Source organism: Stegastes partitus, unplaced genomic scaffold, assembly GCF_000690725.1.
Source record: "Stegastes partitus isolate 25-593 unplaced genomic scaffold, Stegastes_partitus-1.0.2 Scaffold2017, whole genome shotgun sequence".
NCBI lineage: Eukaryota > Metazoa > Chordata > Actinopteri > Pomacentridae > Stegastes > Stegastes partitus.
The window spans coordinates 78,171-92,051 of NW_007579748.1; the positions used below are offsets into that span (position 1 = coordinate 78,171).

At 41.3% G+C, this 13,881-nt stretch overlaps 1 protein-coding gene across 4 annotated transcripts in view; it reads left to right on the forward strand.

Moving 5' to 3' along the window:
- epb41l2 (erythrocyte membrane protein band 4.1 like 2) overlaps window positions 1-12,471 on the forward strand; it is a 56,039-nt gene extending 43,568 nt beyond the window's left edge. For 3 of the 4 annotated variants that reach the window (XM_008303487.1, XM_008303489.1, XM_008303490.1), the window contains 7 exons: window positions 1,850-1,918; window positions 2,222-2,848; window positions 4,941-5,069; window positions 5,291-5,389; window positions 6,313-6,393; window positions 7,381-7,495; window positions 8,686-12,471. In XM_008303487.1, coding sequence (XP_008301709.1) covers window positions 1,850-1,918; window positions 2,222-2,848; window positions 4,941-5,069; window positions 5,291-5,389; window positions 6,313-6,393; window positions 7,381-7,485 — 1,110 coding nt within the window. In that variant the 3' untranslated portion in view covers window positions 7,486-7,495; window positions 8,686-12,471. The remainder of the gene's footprint in view (window positions 1-1,849; window positions 1,919-2,221; window positions 2,849-4,940; window positions 5,070-5,290; window positions 5,390-6,312; window positions 6,394-7,380; window positions 7,496-8,685) is intronic. The other variant, XM_008303491.1, reaches the window with a different exon arrangement.
- The last annotated feature ends 1,410 nt before the right edge of the window (window positions 12,472-13,881 follow it).

The following is a 13,881-nucleotide window of genomic DNA, read 5'->3' on the forward strand; positions in this document are numbered from 1 at the left end:
AGATGCTTGCCAGATACAAACTGCCTGATGCTCTTCATGCTTGCTGGACGAATGGTGTTAATACGGATGTTGTGTTTGCGTCCATCCGTCCTGAGTGACCTGCCGACGCTCAGCGGATGACGAGTTTAATCTGAACCGACTAACAGATGTGAATGCTGTTGATTTAAAGATGTTTAATGCAAACGCTGCCTCGACCTTTGCTTCAGGGAAAAATGTCACATCAAAGAGCCCATGTTCTGCACATTTACTGGCTTTTAATTTGATTTTTTTATTTAAGTTTGCACAACAAAAAAGCAGCTCATGGCTCTTTAGAAGCAGCAGGTATTGAAGCAGCATGTTAAAAACGTGAAAAGAAAACCTGAAAATGGGTTCACTCTGATGCTTTCCTTACTTCAAAAACATTTTTAAGCTTCGACTTTGACCTAAATTCATGATGATATTTGTCCCAGAGTCGCTGCTGACTTCAATATCGTGTTTGTTTTTGTCTTCTTACGTTCAAGAAGACAAGTTTCTCTGTCTGTTGATGGGATGTTCTCTTCACCTCTTTCATTTTCTTCTCTCAAACCTTTCGCCCGTCCGTCTCCTCTGCCTGCTGAGATGAACTCCACAGATTAACTCGTTGGTGCATGAAGGACTGCGAGCCGTGTTTCCATACACCCGTCAAACTGTTGAGATGTCGCCAGAAGGTGGCGCTGTAGGCTGCGTTACACGTGGTTGTAATAAACAGTAGAGGATGGAAATAAAGCTAGAGCTGTATGTATAGTGTTAGGAATGCTGCTTATTCAAAATAATGCGGCTTAAACTTTTATTTTATCAAACAAGACATCCTCTATCTGTACATAAATCTTGTTCATACTCACATAAGAAGCCGTAACTGCAAAGGATTGTGGGTCAAAGTAATCCAGTCGGACATCCAGATGCTTCCAGACCCAGTGTGTAGTTGGATGTCCTGGATGTTTAGATGCACCCTCGTCATTCGTCAAGCGCTAAAAGTCCTCGTAAAAGAAGAAGAAACCAAGAGTTTGTAGATTGGTGTTTCCCAAATGTCTGGTTTTGTCCACAACCCAAAGATATTCAGTTTACTGTCACAGAGGATTGTGGGTCGATAAAACACTGCAAAGTCCAGCTGGATGTTTTAGGGCTTCCTGTTATTTCTGCTGCAAGCATTTGACATATGATGGAATTGGACAGTAAAGTATGGCAGTATGGACACTGGACCACATCACTGAAAGTCCTCTAAACTCGTGTCCATCTGCAGAGAAAAATGGACGAACTGTTGTTTTCTGTCCTTATTCTGTCGTGTCAGCTTGGGTTGGACGTGTTTCGTGATGTTTGCGGTCTCTAGAAGCAGAGATTTTGAGTTAAATGCTCAATACGTCAGAACTTATCCAGAAAAAGGAGATTTACATCTGCCCTGAAGCTCATTAACTCGTTTAATAAAAGGGAAAAACCACCCAGAGAGAGCGCTGAAGCTGGTTTGTTGAACTCATTGTAATAACTTTACAAGTGGTTTCCATGATTTTTTTCCAAGATAAATACATCCCACTACCAGTTAAAGAGTTTAGAGTGAATGTTTTTTACTTCTGTACCCACATAAAAGTGGATCTTGTCAGAATATTACTGATATAATCGTTTTTAAATATACCAGTGAGCCACAACAGTACAGTCTGGTCGTGGGACGCGTTAGGCAAAAAAAATCAGAAGTTTTTCCGTTTGAAAGCACTTTTTTTTAACGCATTATGGAAACACGGCTGCAGACAGACGCAGGATAAGGAATGACTCGTCCCCGTGTTGCTAACCGCTAACGATGCTAATGTGTGTGATTAACGATGACTTCTCTGTCACGCAGGTGGTCGAGCCCCAAACAGAAGCAGCTCCGGCCGATAGCTCGATCTCTGACACCAAAGAACCGGCCAAGGTGGTCCTAACTCTCCTCTGTTAATCCATCCAGCCTCTTGTTCTCCATCTTCATCCATTTCCAGCTTCGTCTCCGTTTCTTAACGTCTTCATCTTCAGCAGTCGACCATCTCCATCGTCTGGTTTTCCTCCTGACGTTGCTTTTGCTGTTGATTTACTCTCAGTTGGATTATTTCATTTATGTTCGATGATCACGTTATGCTTCTTTGTTTTTGTTTTTTGTTTTTGTGTCCTCCCCATGCGTTTGTTGCGTGTGTGTGTGTTTGTGCACTACGTGTACATGCGTGCTTGTGTGCGTGTGTAGACGACCGAAGTCGAAATCGAGGAAACCGTTGTCGTCCAGGAGGTTTCCAGGGCGGCCAAACCTGGCGTTGTCACGGTTACAGCCGGTCCTCCTGCAGCAGAGCAGGAAACCAGGAAGCCGGAAGTCAGAGTGGAGGAGGCGCAGCTGGAGGAGGATGTAGGGGTAAAGGAGGAGGAAGAGGAGGAGGAGGCGAGGAAGACGACGACGACGACGAAGCAGGAGAGCGTTTCATCCGAGAGCGAGAGCGAAGAGGAAGCCGAGTACCACCCGAACATCCCCATCGCTCGAATCCCGGAGGAGAAGGAGGAGGATGAAGAGCAGCATCAGCAGCAGCAGGAGGAGGAGGAGAAGAAGAAGGAGGAAGAGGAGGATGTTTCAGCTCCGGACGCTCCTTCGATTCCCGCCGAGGAAGAAACCGGCCGAGCCGAAGACGACGACAAGAAGAACGAGACGGAGGAGAGCACCGACGACCCCATGGTGACGCCCGACGAAGCTCCCAACGGCGTCGTCCCGCCCCAAGAAGAGGGCGTGGCCGCTCCGGCACAGGAAGAGGAGGAGCCTAAAATGAACGGAGAAGCCTCATTGGCGGAAGCGGAGCCGCGGCCGCAGGTTATTTGTTGCTCTGAGGTAAAGCCGACCAGCGGAGCTTCGACCCCTCCTGCCAGCCGTAGAAAAACACCCACTTCTTTTCCTTCCTGCTTACCTCAGTGCCAGTTTCCTTCCTGCTTGCGTGAATCTTTAAGCCCCATGTACTGTCCTGTGCTTTTAGGAGGTTAAAACTCCTGTAAAACCAGCAGAAGAGTGCTTTAAAGATGCAGTCCGCCACCATTGTTTCGGTGTGTTGGTGTTGAAATCAAGCTGCCATCCCTCCATACGTCATTTCATAATTTCTCAGCCACACCATCATGTAGTCTTCTCCGTGTGTTGCCTCCCACTCTGCTGTGTTGTTCTGTAGTGGTGTGAAGTAAATGGGGCCTAAGTGGGAAATGCATGGTGCTTGTAGGTGTGTACTTTTGGCTCTGCATGCTGTGTTTGTGTGTCGTTGTGTTTGGCGGCGGTGCTGCTTCTCTTAAACTGGTGTTCACCGTGTTGATCATGTTCGCCGAACCGCTTCTGGAAAAGCTTCATCTGAACGTCATCTCGTTTGCGTAGCTGTTGTGTGTTTCATCGGTTTTCTGCATGTTTGTGCTGCACTTGGAGTTTGCATGTCGACACCAAAGATGTTTTTTGTAGTTGTGCTGCTGCTGTTGTAGTGTTTTGTTGGTTTTTTTTGTTTTCTGTTGCACCTGCATGAAGTGTAGATGTGACCCGCATGAGTTTGAGAGCTCTGGCTTTGTTTCTGCATGAGTTTTGCTGCATGTGCTGCGTTTGTGCATGTACAGCTGCTGCTACGGAACGTTTAAAGGGTGTTTTATTATTAAATGGCCTAATTTTGGTGATGGAAATTTTATTAATATGGACATAAAGCTGGGGTAGGCAGAACTATGCCACCAGACGACAACACGGTCCTGATATAAATGCTAACTTGAATCAACCACAGCTGCATCAACTGCAGTAAACTAACAGCTAAACTATTAGGATTTTAAAACCTGATTTATTTCACAGATTCCTGTTTGGTTAAACTACAGATAACTTCAGTAAAATTGCAGAAAAACAAAGAATAAATTCACACATTAACTGCAAAAAATAAACTTAAAAAAAAAAAAAAAAAAACGATTTATCAAATTTTTTTACTGAAAAAATTATAACTGTTTTCCAGAAAGTTTACATTATTTGAAAGAAGAAAATAATTTCATATTGATTTAAAAATGATAAACAACTTTTTAGCTTTTACTGTTTAACTGTTATTTTACGTATTTTAACTGTTTCGTTAAATTATAGGTATTGTCTAGTAAAATCACAGAAATAAATTAGTATTTTATATGTTTTATATTTTTTTGCAAATAATAATTTGTTCTTTTACAACATTTGACCATAAAATTACTTTTTTTCCTTTCTTTCTTTCTTTCTTTTTTTTCTGTATTTCAACCAAAGTTATCAGAAGTTTTCAGCTATTTCATATTATTGAAAAGAACAATCCTATATGTTAAGGTTGGATAAATAGCAATTTGCTCTAGATTTTTCTTGTTTTGTTAAATTACAGATAAAAACTCGTGAACTATACAAATAAATTACATGTTAACTGAAAAAAAAGATCAAAACATCACTAAATAAAAAATTTGCATTTTTACAAATAGCGTAAAATTACATCATCTTTCTTCTAAACCTGCACAAAGTATATATATTTTTTACAGGTATTTGCTCTTATTTCTACTAGTTTTACTTTTTTTAAAAGTTATATTATTCCAATATATCTTTTACATATTTTTTCTGGCACCCTTGCTGCCAGATTTTCATTTTTTATGAGATTTTTTTTTGCAAATTTTCTAAAACCTGAAAGCCAAGAGGAGGAGCTGAAGTGTAGTTTCCTGTCAGACTATTTAAATTTAAATATGCTATACTATATGATATTAATATGGATTTATTAACCCCCTCAAAAGCTGCCTACCCCATCTGTAATTTTAGAATATTTACAAAATTCTGCTTGGAGGTGAATTTGTTCCCAAAGCTGTTGCATAGATACCATGTTTGTTTTTGTTTTTTTCTATTTCCGTCTCAGGTTTTTAACGTATTAACCGTCTTTCCTCCCCCCTCACTCATGTCTCTCCTGCCTCCTCAGCCGCCGGTGGTAAAGACAGAAATGGTGACTATATCAGACACGTTTGCGGCCCAGAAAACCGAGATAGCGACAAAAGAAGTGCCCATCGTGCATACGGAAACCAAGACCATCACATACGAGGCCGCACAGGTGCACATTCAGCGACAAACGGGAGGCTTGTCTCCGCCTCCTCGCTCACGTTTCATGTCACATTCGTAGGATTTATTTATCGTAAAGCCGATTAACGCTAATGAGCCAAAGGGTTTGTTCCGTTTTCTAGCTACAGCTCATGGCGCCATCATTCATTCGTTGCCCTGCAGGGAGGAAACTCCCCGACGTGCGGCTGATTTTGTGTCTCTGTGTGTTGTCAGCTGGATGGTAATGGTGATGGGGAGCCTGGAGTGTTGATGACTGCTCAGACAATCACCTCCGAGTCTCTGTGTACCACAACAACCACACACATCACAAAGGTAGGGACGCACACAGCAGCTTCTGTCGGCCGGAAATTAACATAAACTAGATTGATTGCTCAGTTGACGTGTCGCAGCAGCTGGATACAGATGAGGCTGAAAGCAGGACGAAAATGACAAACAGTACAAAAAGGCTAAAAATAATTCTGTTGTTGATGTAGAGAGCAGTTTTATATTCATTAGTTGTGTTTATGTGGGAGCAAACGGTGTTTAATGATGTTTTAAGCATTAAAAGAGCTAAAGCTGGTGTTACATTATGCTGTCGCCCACTAAAAGAACTACAGGACAGAAATGGGGTTAAACATGTTGTATTAGAAGAGCTACGGGACAAAAATAGGGATACAAATGTTGTATAAAAAGAGCTACAGGATTAAAATAGGGATAAAAATGTCATTAGAAGAGCTATAGAATTAAAGTAGGGTTAAAATGTCAAATTAGAAGAACTACAGGGTAGAAATGGCGTTGAAAATGTTGTATTAGAAGAGTTACGGGATAAAAATATTGTTAAAAATGTCGTATGAGAAGACTTATGGGATAAAAAATAGGATTAAAAATGTCATATTAGAAGAGTTTGGGATAAAAAACACAGGGTTAAAGATGTATTAGAAGAATTACAGGATAAAACTGTGCTTAAATGTCGTATTAGAAGAGTTACGGGATAAAAATATTGTTGAAAATGTCGTATTAGAAGAGTTACGGGACAAAAGTAGGGTTAAAAATGTCGTGTTCAAATAAAAAGGTTTGTTTTATCTAAAATTAGACATTTTTCAACTCTTAGCCACCAGAACAAAAGCCAAGCTGTCATTGAGGAGAAGCTCATTGAACCTTCGTGTGAACACGAGATGCAAACGATCCAGAAAACAGCAGCTTCAGGTAGAAGTTCTGTCGTAGACGCTGATAGTTACGTGTTTTTATTTTTACAGACGCTAAAGGGCGGCCTGTCGGAGACGAGGATCGAAAAGCGCATCGTCATCACCGGCGACTGCGACATCGACCACGATCAGGTCAGTTTCCAGAAGCTTCACTCTCTCCGGATGCAGCAACTCGTGCTGTTAGCGTAGACGGAGGAAGCGTTTCCATCCTCTGCTGACATGTCGATCATGTTGCTAACGACGCTGTTTGTCAGTCTTTTATCATCAGCTTCATCCAGACGTCACTCATTAACTCGTTAGAATCTGCTGCAGTTTGTTGCTGTGTCTGATTTTTGTTGCTCGTCTTTGTGTTTCGTCGTCACGTTTCCACAGTTTAATGACGCGTTCAAGCCAAGAAAATCCTGGTGGACTGAAACCACACCGACCTTTTAACTGTAATCGATTTGTCACAAGAAAAAAATTAAATGTAGATGAACTACAGGTTTTAATTTGAGTAGAAAATAACAAGATTCAAATGATTTAGCTGCAGAAACTAGCCTTGTATGCTAATTTGGGCTAACATGGCTGCATGGAGAGTCACTGGGGAAGAAAGAGGAGAAGCTCTGTTTTCAGTCCACCGAGATGTTCTGCCCATACAGATGTGATAACTCTCAGAATAATACAGAAGTCTCGTTGTTCATTTGCATACAGTCTGACGTGTACGATTGTGAGTTTGTTGAAGACCTGATGAAATAAATCTGAAGCCGTTTCAGATGTTTTGTCTTCCTACTAACCTTAACGAGCTAAACCTGTGGGTTGTGATGTTTGAATGCACACAATTCCTCAAATATGTCAGATATCTGAAACTGCAAACGTCTATTTCGATCAGGTCTGCATGTTTTTTGTTTTTAAGTTGCCCGTCGTCTGGTCCGATTCGTCGGATTTACGCGTTTTTATTTCGTCTGATTTGACCCAGACGAAGTAAAGCGGTCCGTAAATCCGGCGTCCTTGTCATTTTCTTTTATGCTTCTTCTTCTTCAGTTTATTTTTCATTTAACTCCCCCGTCTCCCCCCTCCTTCCCCCTCCACTGCCTGCGGTGCTCGGTGCTGCCACTGTGTGGCCGGACCCCGGTACTGCAGGCACTGGCCCAGGCCATTAAGGAGGCCAAAGAGCAACATCCTGACATGTCTGTCACCAGAGTGGTGGTTCATAAAGAAACTGAGCTGGCTGAGGAGGAGGATTGACTGAACTCAGGTAATAATAATAATAGTGAACACTTATTATTATTATTATTGGTGGTGGTGAGAGGAGCACTTAAAGGTCCCATGTTGTGTTTTTCAGCTCTAAATGCCACAAAGATGGTTGATTTCCTCATGACTGTGTAGCCTCTGGTTTTGTTTGGTGTTTTAAGCAGGCTGTTGTCGTGTTTTTAGCTTTAAACAGAGCTGAGCTGCTGCTGGCCACGCCCCCTTCAGGAAGAAAACAATCAGCATGTGGCCTAGAAGGCTTCTGACTTTCTCAGTTAGTGATAATCTCACATGGAAATATCACCAAACTATGTTGTTGTTAACTCGTGTGTTTGGTGAGTTTGTCAGAAAAAGTCATGAATCTAAAATTAAGCGTTAAATGTTGAGTCCAACCAGTTTCTGAGCATTTTTTTTCCCCCTCAGTGTTGCTCCTCTATGGAAACAGCAAAACCCTGACAGATAGAATGACATCGATCATCAAAAAGAAAACCTCTAATTATCTATTAAACAAAAACTGAGAAACAGAATCAATATGTTCAGCAGTTATTCCAAGTGTCCACAGGTGCTACCAACACTGGAAATACGTTTAAGAGCCCGACTTGTTTTGTCTGGACTGATGTAGATGTTCCACCGTCAGTTATAGAAAACAAAACATCTAATGATTCTGTTTTTATAGTTTCTGGTGTCATTTTTTTTTTATTTTTACATTTTGTTTGGGCAGCGTTGTCGTCTCCTCTCTGTTCTGTGTGAACACTGCCTGCAGTTCAGGAGAAAACTCTCAGAATTTTTATTTTCATGACGGTTAGTCGCAGGCGAGTCGTTGGTATCCTCACAGTCGCCCCAAAGGAGGCAGAATTTTTTATTTTTTACAGAATGTGGCTCAAACAAACTGGTTGTTTTTACCAAATTTATGAACAATATATGTAGAATAAAGGGATTTTGATGGAGGCAGGATTCTGAACATCTGTTTTTGCTTTTCTCTGTAGATAACCAATAAATAGAAAACACAGTGAAAGTGTTTTTTCACCATCTGGGATCTTTAACAAAACTGAAAATAAGAATCAGAGCAGTAAGGAGAAACAGTCCTTAAATGTGCTGAAACAGTTGAAGGAAGAGAGCAGATGTTGGGTATCGGTGGAGGTCGGTGGTTTCCACATCACAGCAGCGTCTCAGGCTGATCTTCTTCTGTTCCCTCAGAGCTGAAGCCCACTGTGACTGTTTCCTGTTGACTGAACTCCATCATCCTGCGACGACCGACCGACCGACCGACCGACTGACGAGGAGGAGAATGGGAGGAGCTAAACGGAAGTTAGCGTCTCCTTCCTCCCGCCGGGTTTTTTTTTCTTTCTGTGGTGCGATCCGAATCCCTCACCGCGAAAAAGAAACCAAGAAAAAAAGAAAAATAATGTCCTCGCTCTTTCCGACGGGGAGCAAAAAAGAACCACTTTGTTAGCTTAACATTTGTAGCTCGTTTTTATTTTTTATTAGTGCTTTTTTTTTTTTTTTTCTTTTAACTGTTTTACAGAAAATTAAGAGAGAAGCTAGTCTGTCATGTTTTGCAGCGATGAAACGAGGAACGCACCAAATCCTGATCGGATTCGAGGCTAAAACGACATTTTTTAAAATCCTTTTATTGATGATTTCACCAGAAACAGCAAATAAAGAGAAACTTTTATCTGATTGTTTTTAATCAAATCAAACGAGTCTGTTTCAGCGGTTTTGGTGCGTTCCTCTTTTAAAAAGGTTGATTTGTTAAATTACAGCTCCCATCTCACTTCATCCAGTAAGCGTGTAAATGGAGAGTAATAATATAATATATCTCAGTTTAAATAAGAGAACACAGATAAACGGTAGACTTATCACCTTTTTATTTTATTTTACTAATCATTGCAGATACATGGGAGCTGTAACTTAAAATATTTCAGTTAAAAAAAAACAAAAAAACATCCAGGTTTTTGAATTTTTATGTTTTTTTCTCTCTCCTGTGATTATAGCTACGATTCATCCACATTCCTTGTGTGTGACTAGCGGCAGAGAAAAGTCGTTTTCAGCTCAGTCGACTCGAATCAATCGGCTTTTTAACATTTACAAACGGTTTGATGTTACAAGCAGGTGATGATTTTAATCCGTTTTTTTTAACTAAATTTAAACGAGATCGAGCTGAAAACGGCTTTAAAGCTGCAGCTCTGTACAGTACAACCAGGTCGTTAGATGGGAGAGGCTCTCATTGGCCGATCGCCTCCCGGGGCCCGCCCACTTTACGACACTAACCAGTCCTATTGGGCCGCTGGGGGGGAGGGGCACGTGGAGGCTTTCTGATTGGGAGAGAGGACCAGGAAGCTGGACAGGCGATTGGGAGAGCGCCAGCTGACAACTTTGGGAGTGAAGAAGAGTTCAGGCGTCGATGCGAGTCGGCCTGCCGTCGTTGTTTTGCATCCTGCGGTGAGGCGTGTTGTTCTGAAGCTTGAAGCAGAATCAGTCCAGCAGCAGATGAAGCTCTTTAGGAGAAGCTACCAAAACCACAACTTGAACCCGTTTCTGGGAGTTTGCTTGAGCTGGGTTTTCTCACACCGCTCATCCGGAGCGGCGCCGCGGTGTTGGTTGGTTTGAGAGTGTGTAGGTGACGGATCATCTCGTCTAGGTGAGCTTTTTACTTCCTGTTTTCAACCAAACATCCTGCTGCTTCGCCAAACCCTCGGTGAAGGCAGCAGCTCAAAGGGACTCGCGTCGAAGGCTCTGAAGTGCTCTGGAGACCCCCTGAGAAGGAGCCTCGTCCTGTTTTAGTCGTCGGCGTGTCGGAACAAGACGCATTATGAACAGATCATCTGCAGAAATGTAAGCAAAGAAGTGCCACAGAAAACTGAAACATCGATGAGTTTCTCCCAGCAGACCTCCTCAGAGTCTGATGGTTCTTCATCTGCAGCAACTTCAGTTCATCTAGAGAAGACACGCAAAGTTCTACCTTCATGCTGTGAACATCTTCAGAGCTTCAAGCCTTTAAAGTTTGAAACTGTGCATTTGTTTTCCATCATTTCTGAGCCTCAGACCTTCATCAGTGCAGCAGACAGACATGTGACATGTTCAGGGTTTGAGTTCTGGTAGAACCTGACACCAGATCAGTTCTACATCCATCCAGGTGTCTCAGTCCAGGCAGTGAGTCTGGACTTTGTTTGACCCTGGATGTGGTTCTGGTTCTGATCATTCACCAGAGGAAACTCTACAGAGTGCATTCTGGGTAAACTGTCCAGGCTCATATCAGCATGTGTGATGGTGGTTGGTCAGAACCAGTTCTAGACCATGGAAGGATCATTTTACCTCCAGAAGATACCAGCTGATCATCTTCTAGACACGAATCCTTTTCTGAGAGCCGCTGGAAGTCATTTTGGGGGAAGCTCTGGTCATTCTGGACAGTTTTAGAGTCACTTTGGGGAAGTTTTGAGTCCTTTTAGACTTTTTTTTTTTGGACAGAAGACACGTTTATGGAGACTTTTCCAGACCTTTTGGACACGTTTTGAACACTTTTGGGCACATTTAGGGTGATTCTGGACGGGGGAACTCATTTCAAAGCTCATATAACAAGTTCTAGACAATGAAAGGATCATTTTTACACACATTTAATAGCATCTGATCATCTAGTCGACACCATTCACTGTGTGGTGAAGTAATGTTCTGTGATGGGAATGTTTTGTGCACTTTGTTATGTATGATTGGGGTTAATTATGAGAAAACACATCCAGGGTACCAGCGTTTCTCTCTACGACTCAGTGTCATAGACTTAATTGGGCTCAACAAAGACCAGAGTTAGAACTGATCTGGTGTCAGGTTCTACCAGAACTCCAAACCCTAAAGTGTCGTGTATCTGCTGCACTGATGAAGTTCTGGGGCTCAGAAATGATGGGAAAAAAAATGCTAAAGTTTGTACTTTGAGAGCCTGAAACAGAAAATATTCCCAGTATGAAGATAAAACTTTCCATGAAATCATGAAACACACTGAAGCTACTGCAGGTTTTTACACATCAGCTGATTTGAAGTTGCTCAAGTTTATTCAGATTTTATATGAAAAAAACCCCCAAAAATCCAAACATTCCACCTGGACTGTAGTCGCCGCTCCACTGGACGCTTCTTATTTTAGCCGATGGTCCGTCGTGCTGCTCCTGAAGCGTCGCGGCGGTTTTAGCAGACGGAGGGTTTAAACAGAAAAGCCTGTTTTCATGGTCTGAGCTCTACTATGCAGTTAAAAACATTCCACGAGGGGGAAGCTTTAACCTCGGACCCTCTTTGACGACAAACGCAGCAGCAGCAGAAGAAGAAAAAAGCATTTTAAAACTCTAGGCAGCTTCGGAGGCTTTCGCTGTTCCAAAAAAACCAGAACCGTGTAACGCGACGGCGACTGTGTTTGTAGATGTTCTCGTCTTTTCTCTGTGATCTCGTTGGACGGTGGGACGTCTCGTACCTCCCCCTCTCTCCTCTCTCTCTCTGTTTAGTGCATATCTGTAAAACGTGTTTTTGGACTCCAACATCACTACGAATCGAAATCTGCCACCGCTTTCCTCGTCGTTTTTTTTTTTTTTTTTGTACTCCTAGCCCCCTCTGTTCTCGTTAACCGACGGCAGGAGCGCCGGAGCTGCCGGGTCGGGTTTCTACTAAAGAAAAAAGAGAAAAAACTAGAAGATTTTTACCCCTAAAAGACAAATGTCCTGCCAGTTTTCAACGCCAGCTGATTTTAAACGGCCGTCAGGGACTCGACTTTGTAGCATTAACGCGACCTCAGGCTCTGAAACCAGCACAGTTTTTCTATTTCCTCAAACACAAGTCGAAATTTTCACCGTGTTTCAGTAGAAACCCGACCGGCGGCGGCGCTTCCTGTCCGCTAACAGCGATCACTGGTAGATGTTATCTGTCTAGAAGCTTCTGGTGTTGTGTCTCCCCACAGACACTCCTCCCCTGTGTAACACTGTTGAATAAAGGATTGTTATACTCTGACTCCGTCCACGTCCTCATTCATCAGTTTTCCTTCTGCTTCAGGGATCAATGAGGAGAAATCAGTCCAGCTGCTCAACGGTCAAAGAATATGTCCTACAATAGAAGCACAACATAAAAAAGTCGGTTCTAATTGTGTTAAATGAGGGAAAATCAGCCGGTTAATTTGATTTAAACACGTCATTGAGCTTCACTTTTTATCCAGTTTGTCCAATAACAGCTTAAATACAGTTTGTCTTTAAGTATTTGTGTGTTAATCCATCATCTGAATATATTTCAGAGGCACATTTTCCACTTTTTGCCTCTATGCTTTGGTTTTAAAGATTTAATTTGATTTGTTTTTGGTTTTTAATGTAGAATATGAACCAACATTTTAAGCTAAACTGTCGTTTTAAATCTCTTTACTGGAGAAAATAATCAGTTTCATCTTTTAGATTTCCAACTAAAACCCTCTTGTGTTGTTTCTGAGCAGACAGAAATCGTCGTGATTTAATCGTGTTGAGTCTCTGGTTTTGGTTCGTTATCATTTTCTTCTAAAGTTCGTTTAAACTTTGCTTTTAAAAGCCGCCACATACAAAAGTTTAACTTTAGTCGAGTTGTTTCTACAGTAAATTCAAATTCAAAGTGTTTTTCAATAAAGAAATACAACCGAACGAGTTTAAATACTGATTCTAAAGCCCAACAGGATGATTAAATATGCAAATTTATGCAAATTAACCAACAAGCTTCAGGTTTAGAGCCTTTAATGTTCTCTATTATTATTCTAAAACACAAGCAACATCAAATACTGTCAGTAGAAGTAACAATACCAGTGTAGAAATAGTAAAAGTACAAACATATGAGCATCAAAATATACTAAAGTACAGGACCTGAGTATTTATACTCACTGTTATAGAGACAAATATAACATGTTGGACTCCAGCACATTGATTTTAAAGCTTAGTTGTTGGTTGTTTGCAGGTTGAGTTTATTAATATATCATATAAATTAATATATTTTGTTATATTTGATAGATTAAGTCACTCAGTTGTGTGTGAAGTCAATAAATCAGCTCCAGCTGCAGAAATTAAGTGATGAAAGCGTTAATTAATCAATAATAAATGAAACGTGTCATTCTGCACAGTGAGTACTTTTACTGCAGGTATGTTAAATACGTGCTTGTAGCAGTATTTTTAAACTGTAGTTTTACTGCTTTTGCACAGTTTGCAGGTTCCTTAAACATCTGGAAACATCCTCATTATCTCATGTTATTCGTCTATTTGCTCATTCTTTGCTTTATTATTAGTTTATGATGCGTCTTAGTTTAATTCTTTTGAAAGCCTCTAGAGTTGTTTTAATCTCACTGACTTTACTTTATTGTGCAAAATAATACAAAAAACATGAAATCTGGAGCTTAAACACGAAGGCAGAAAC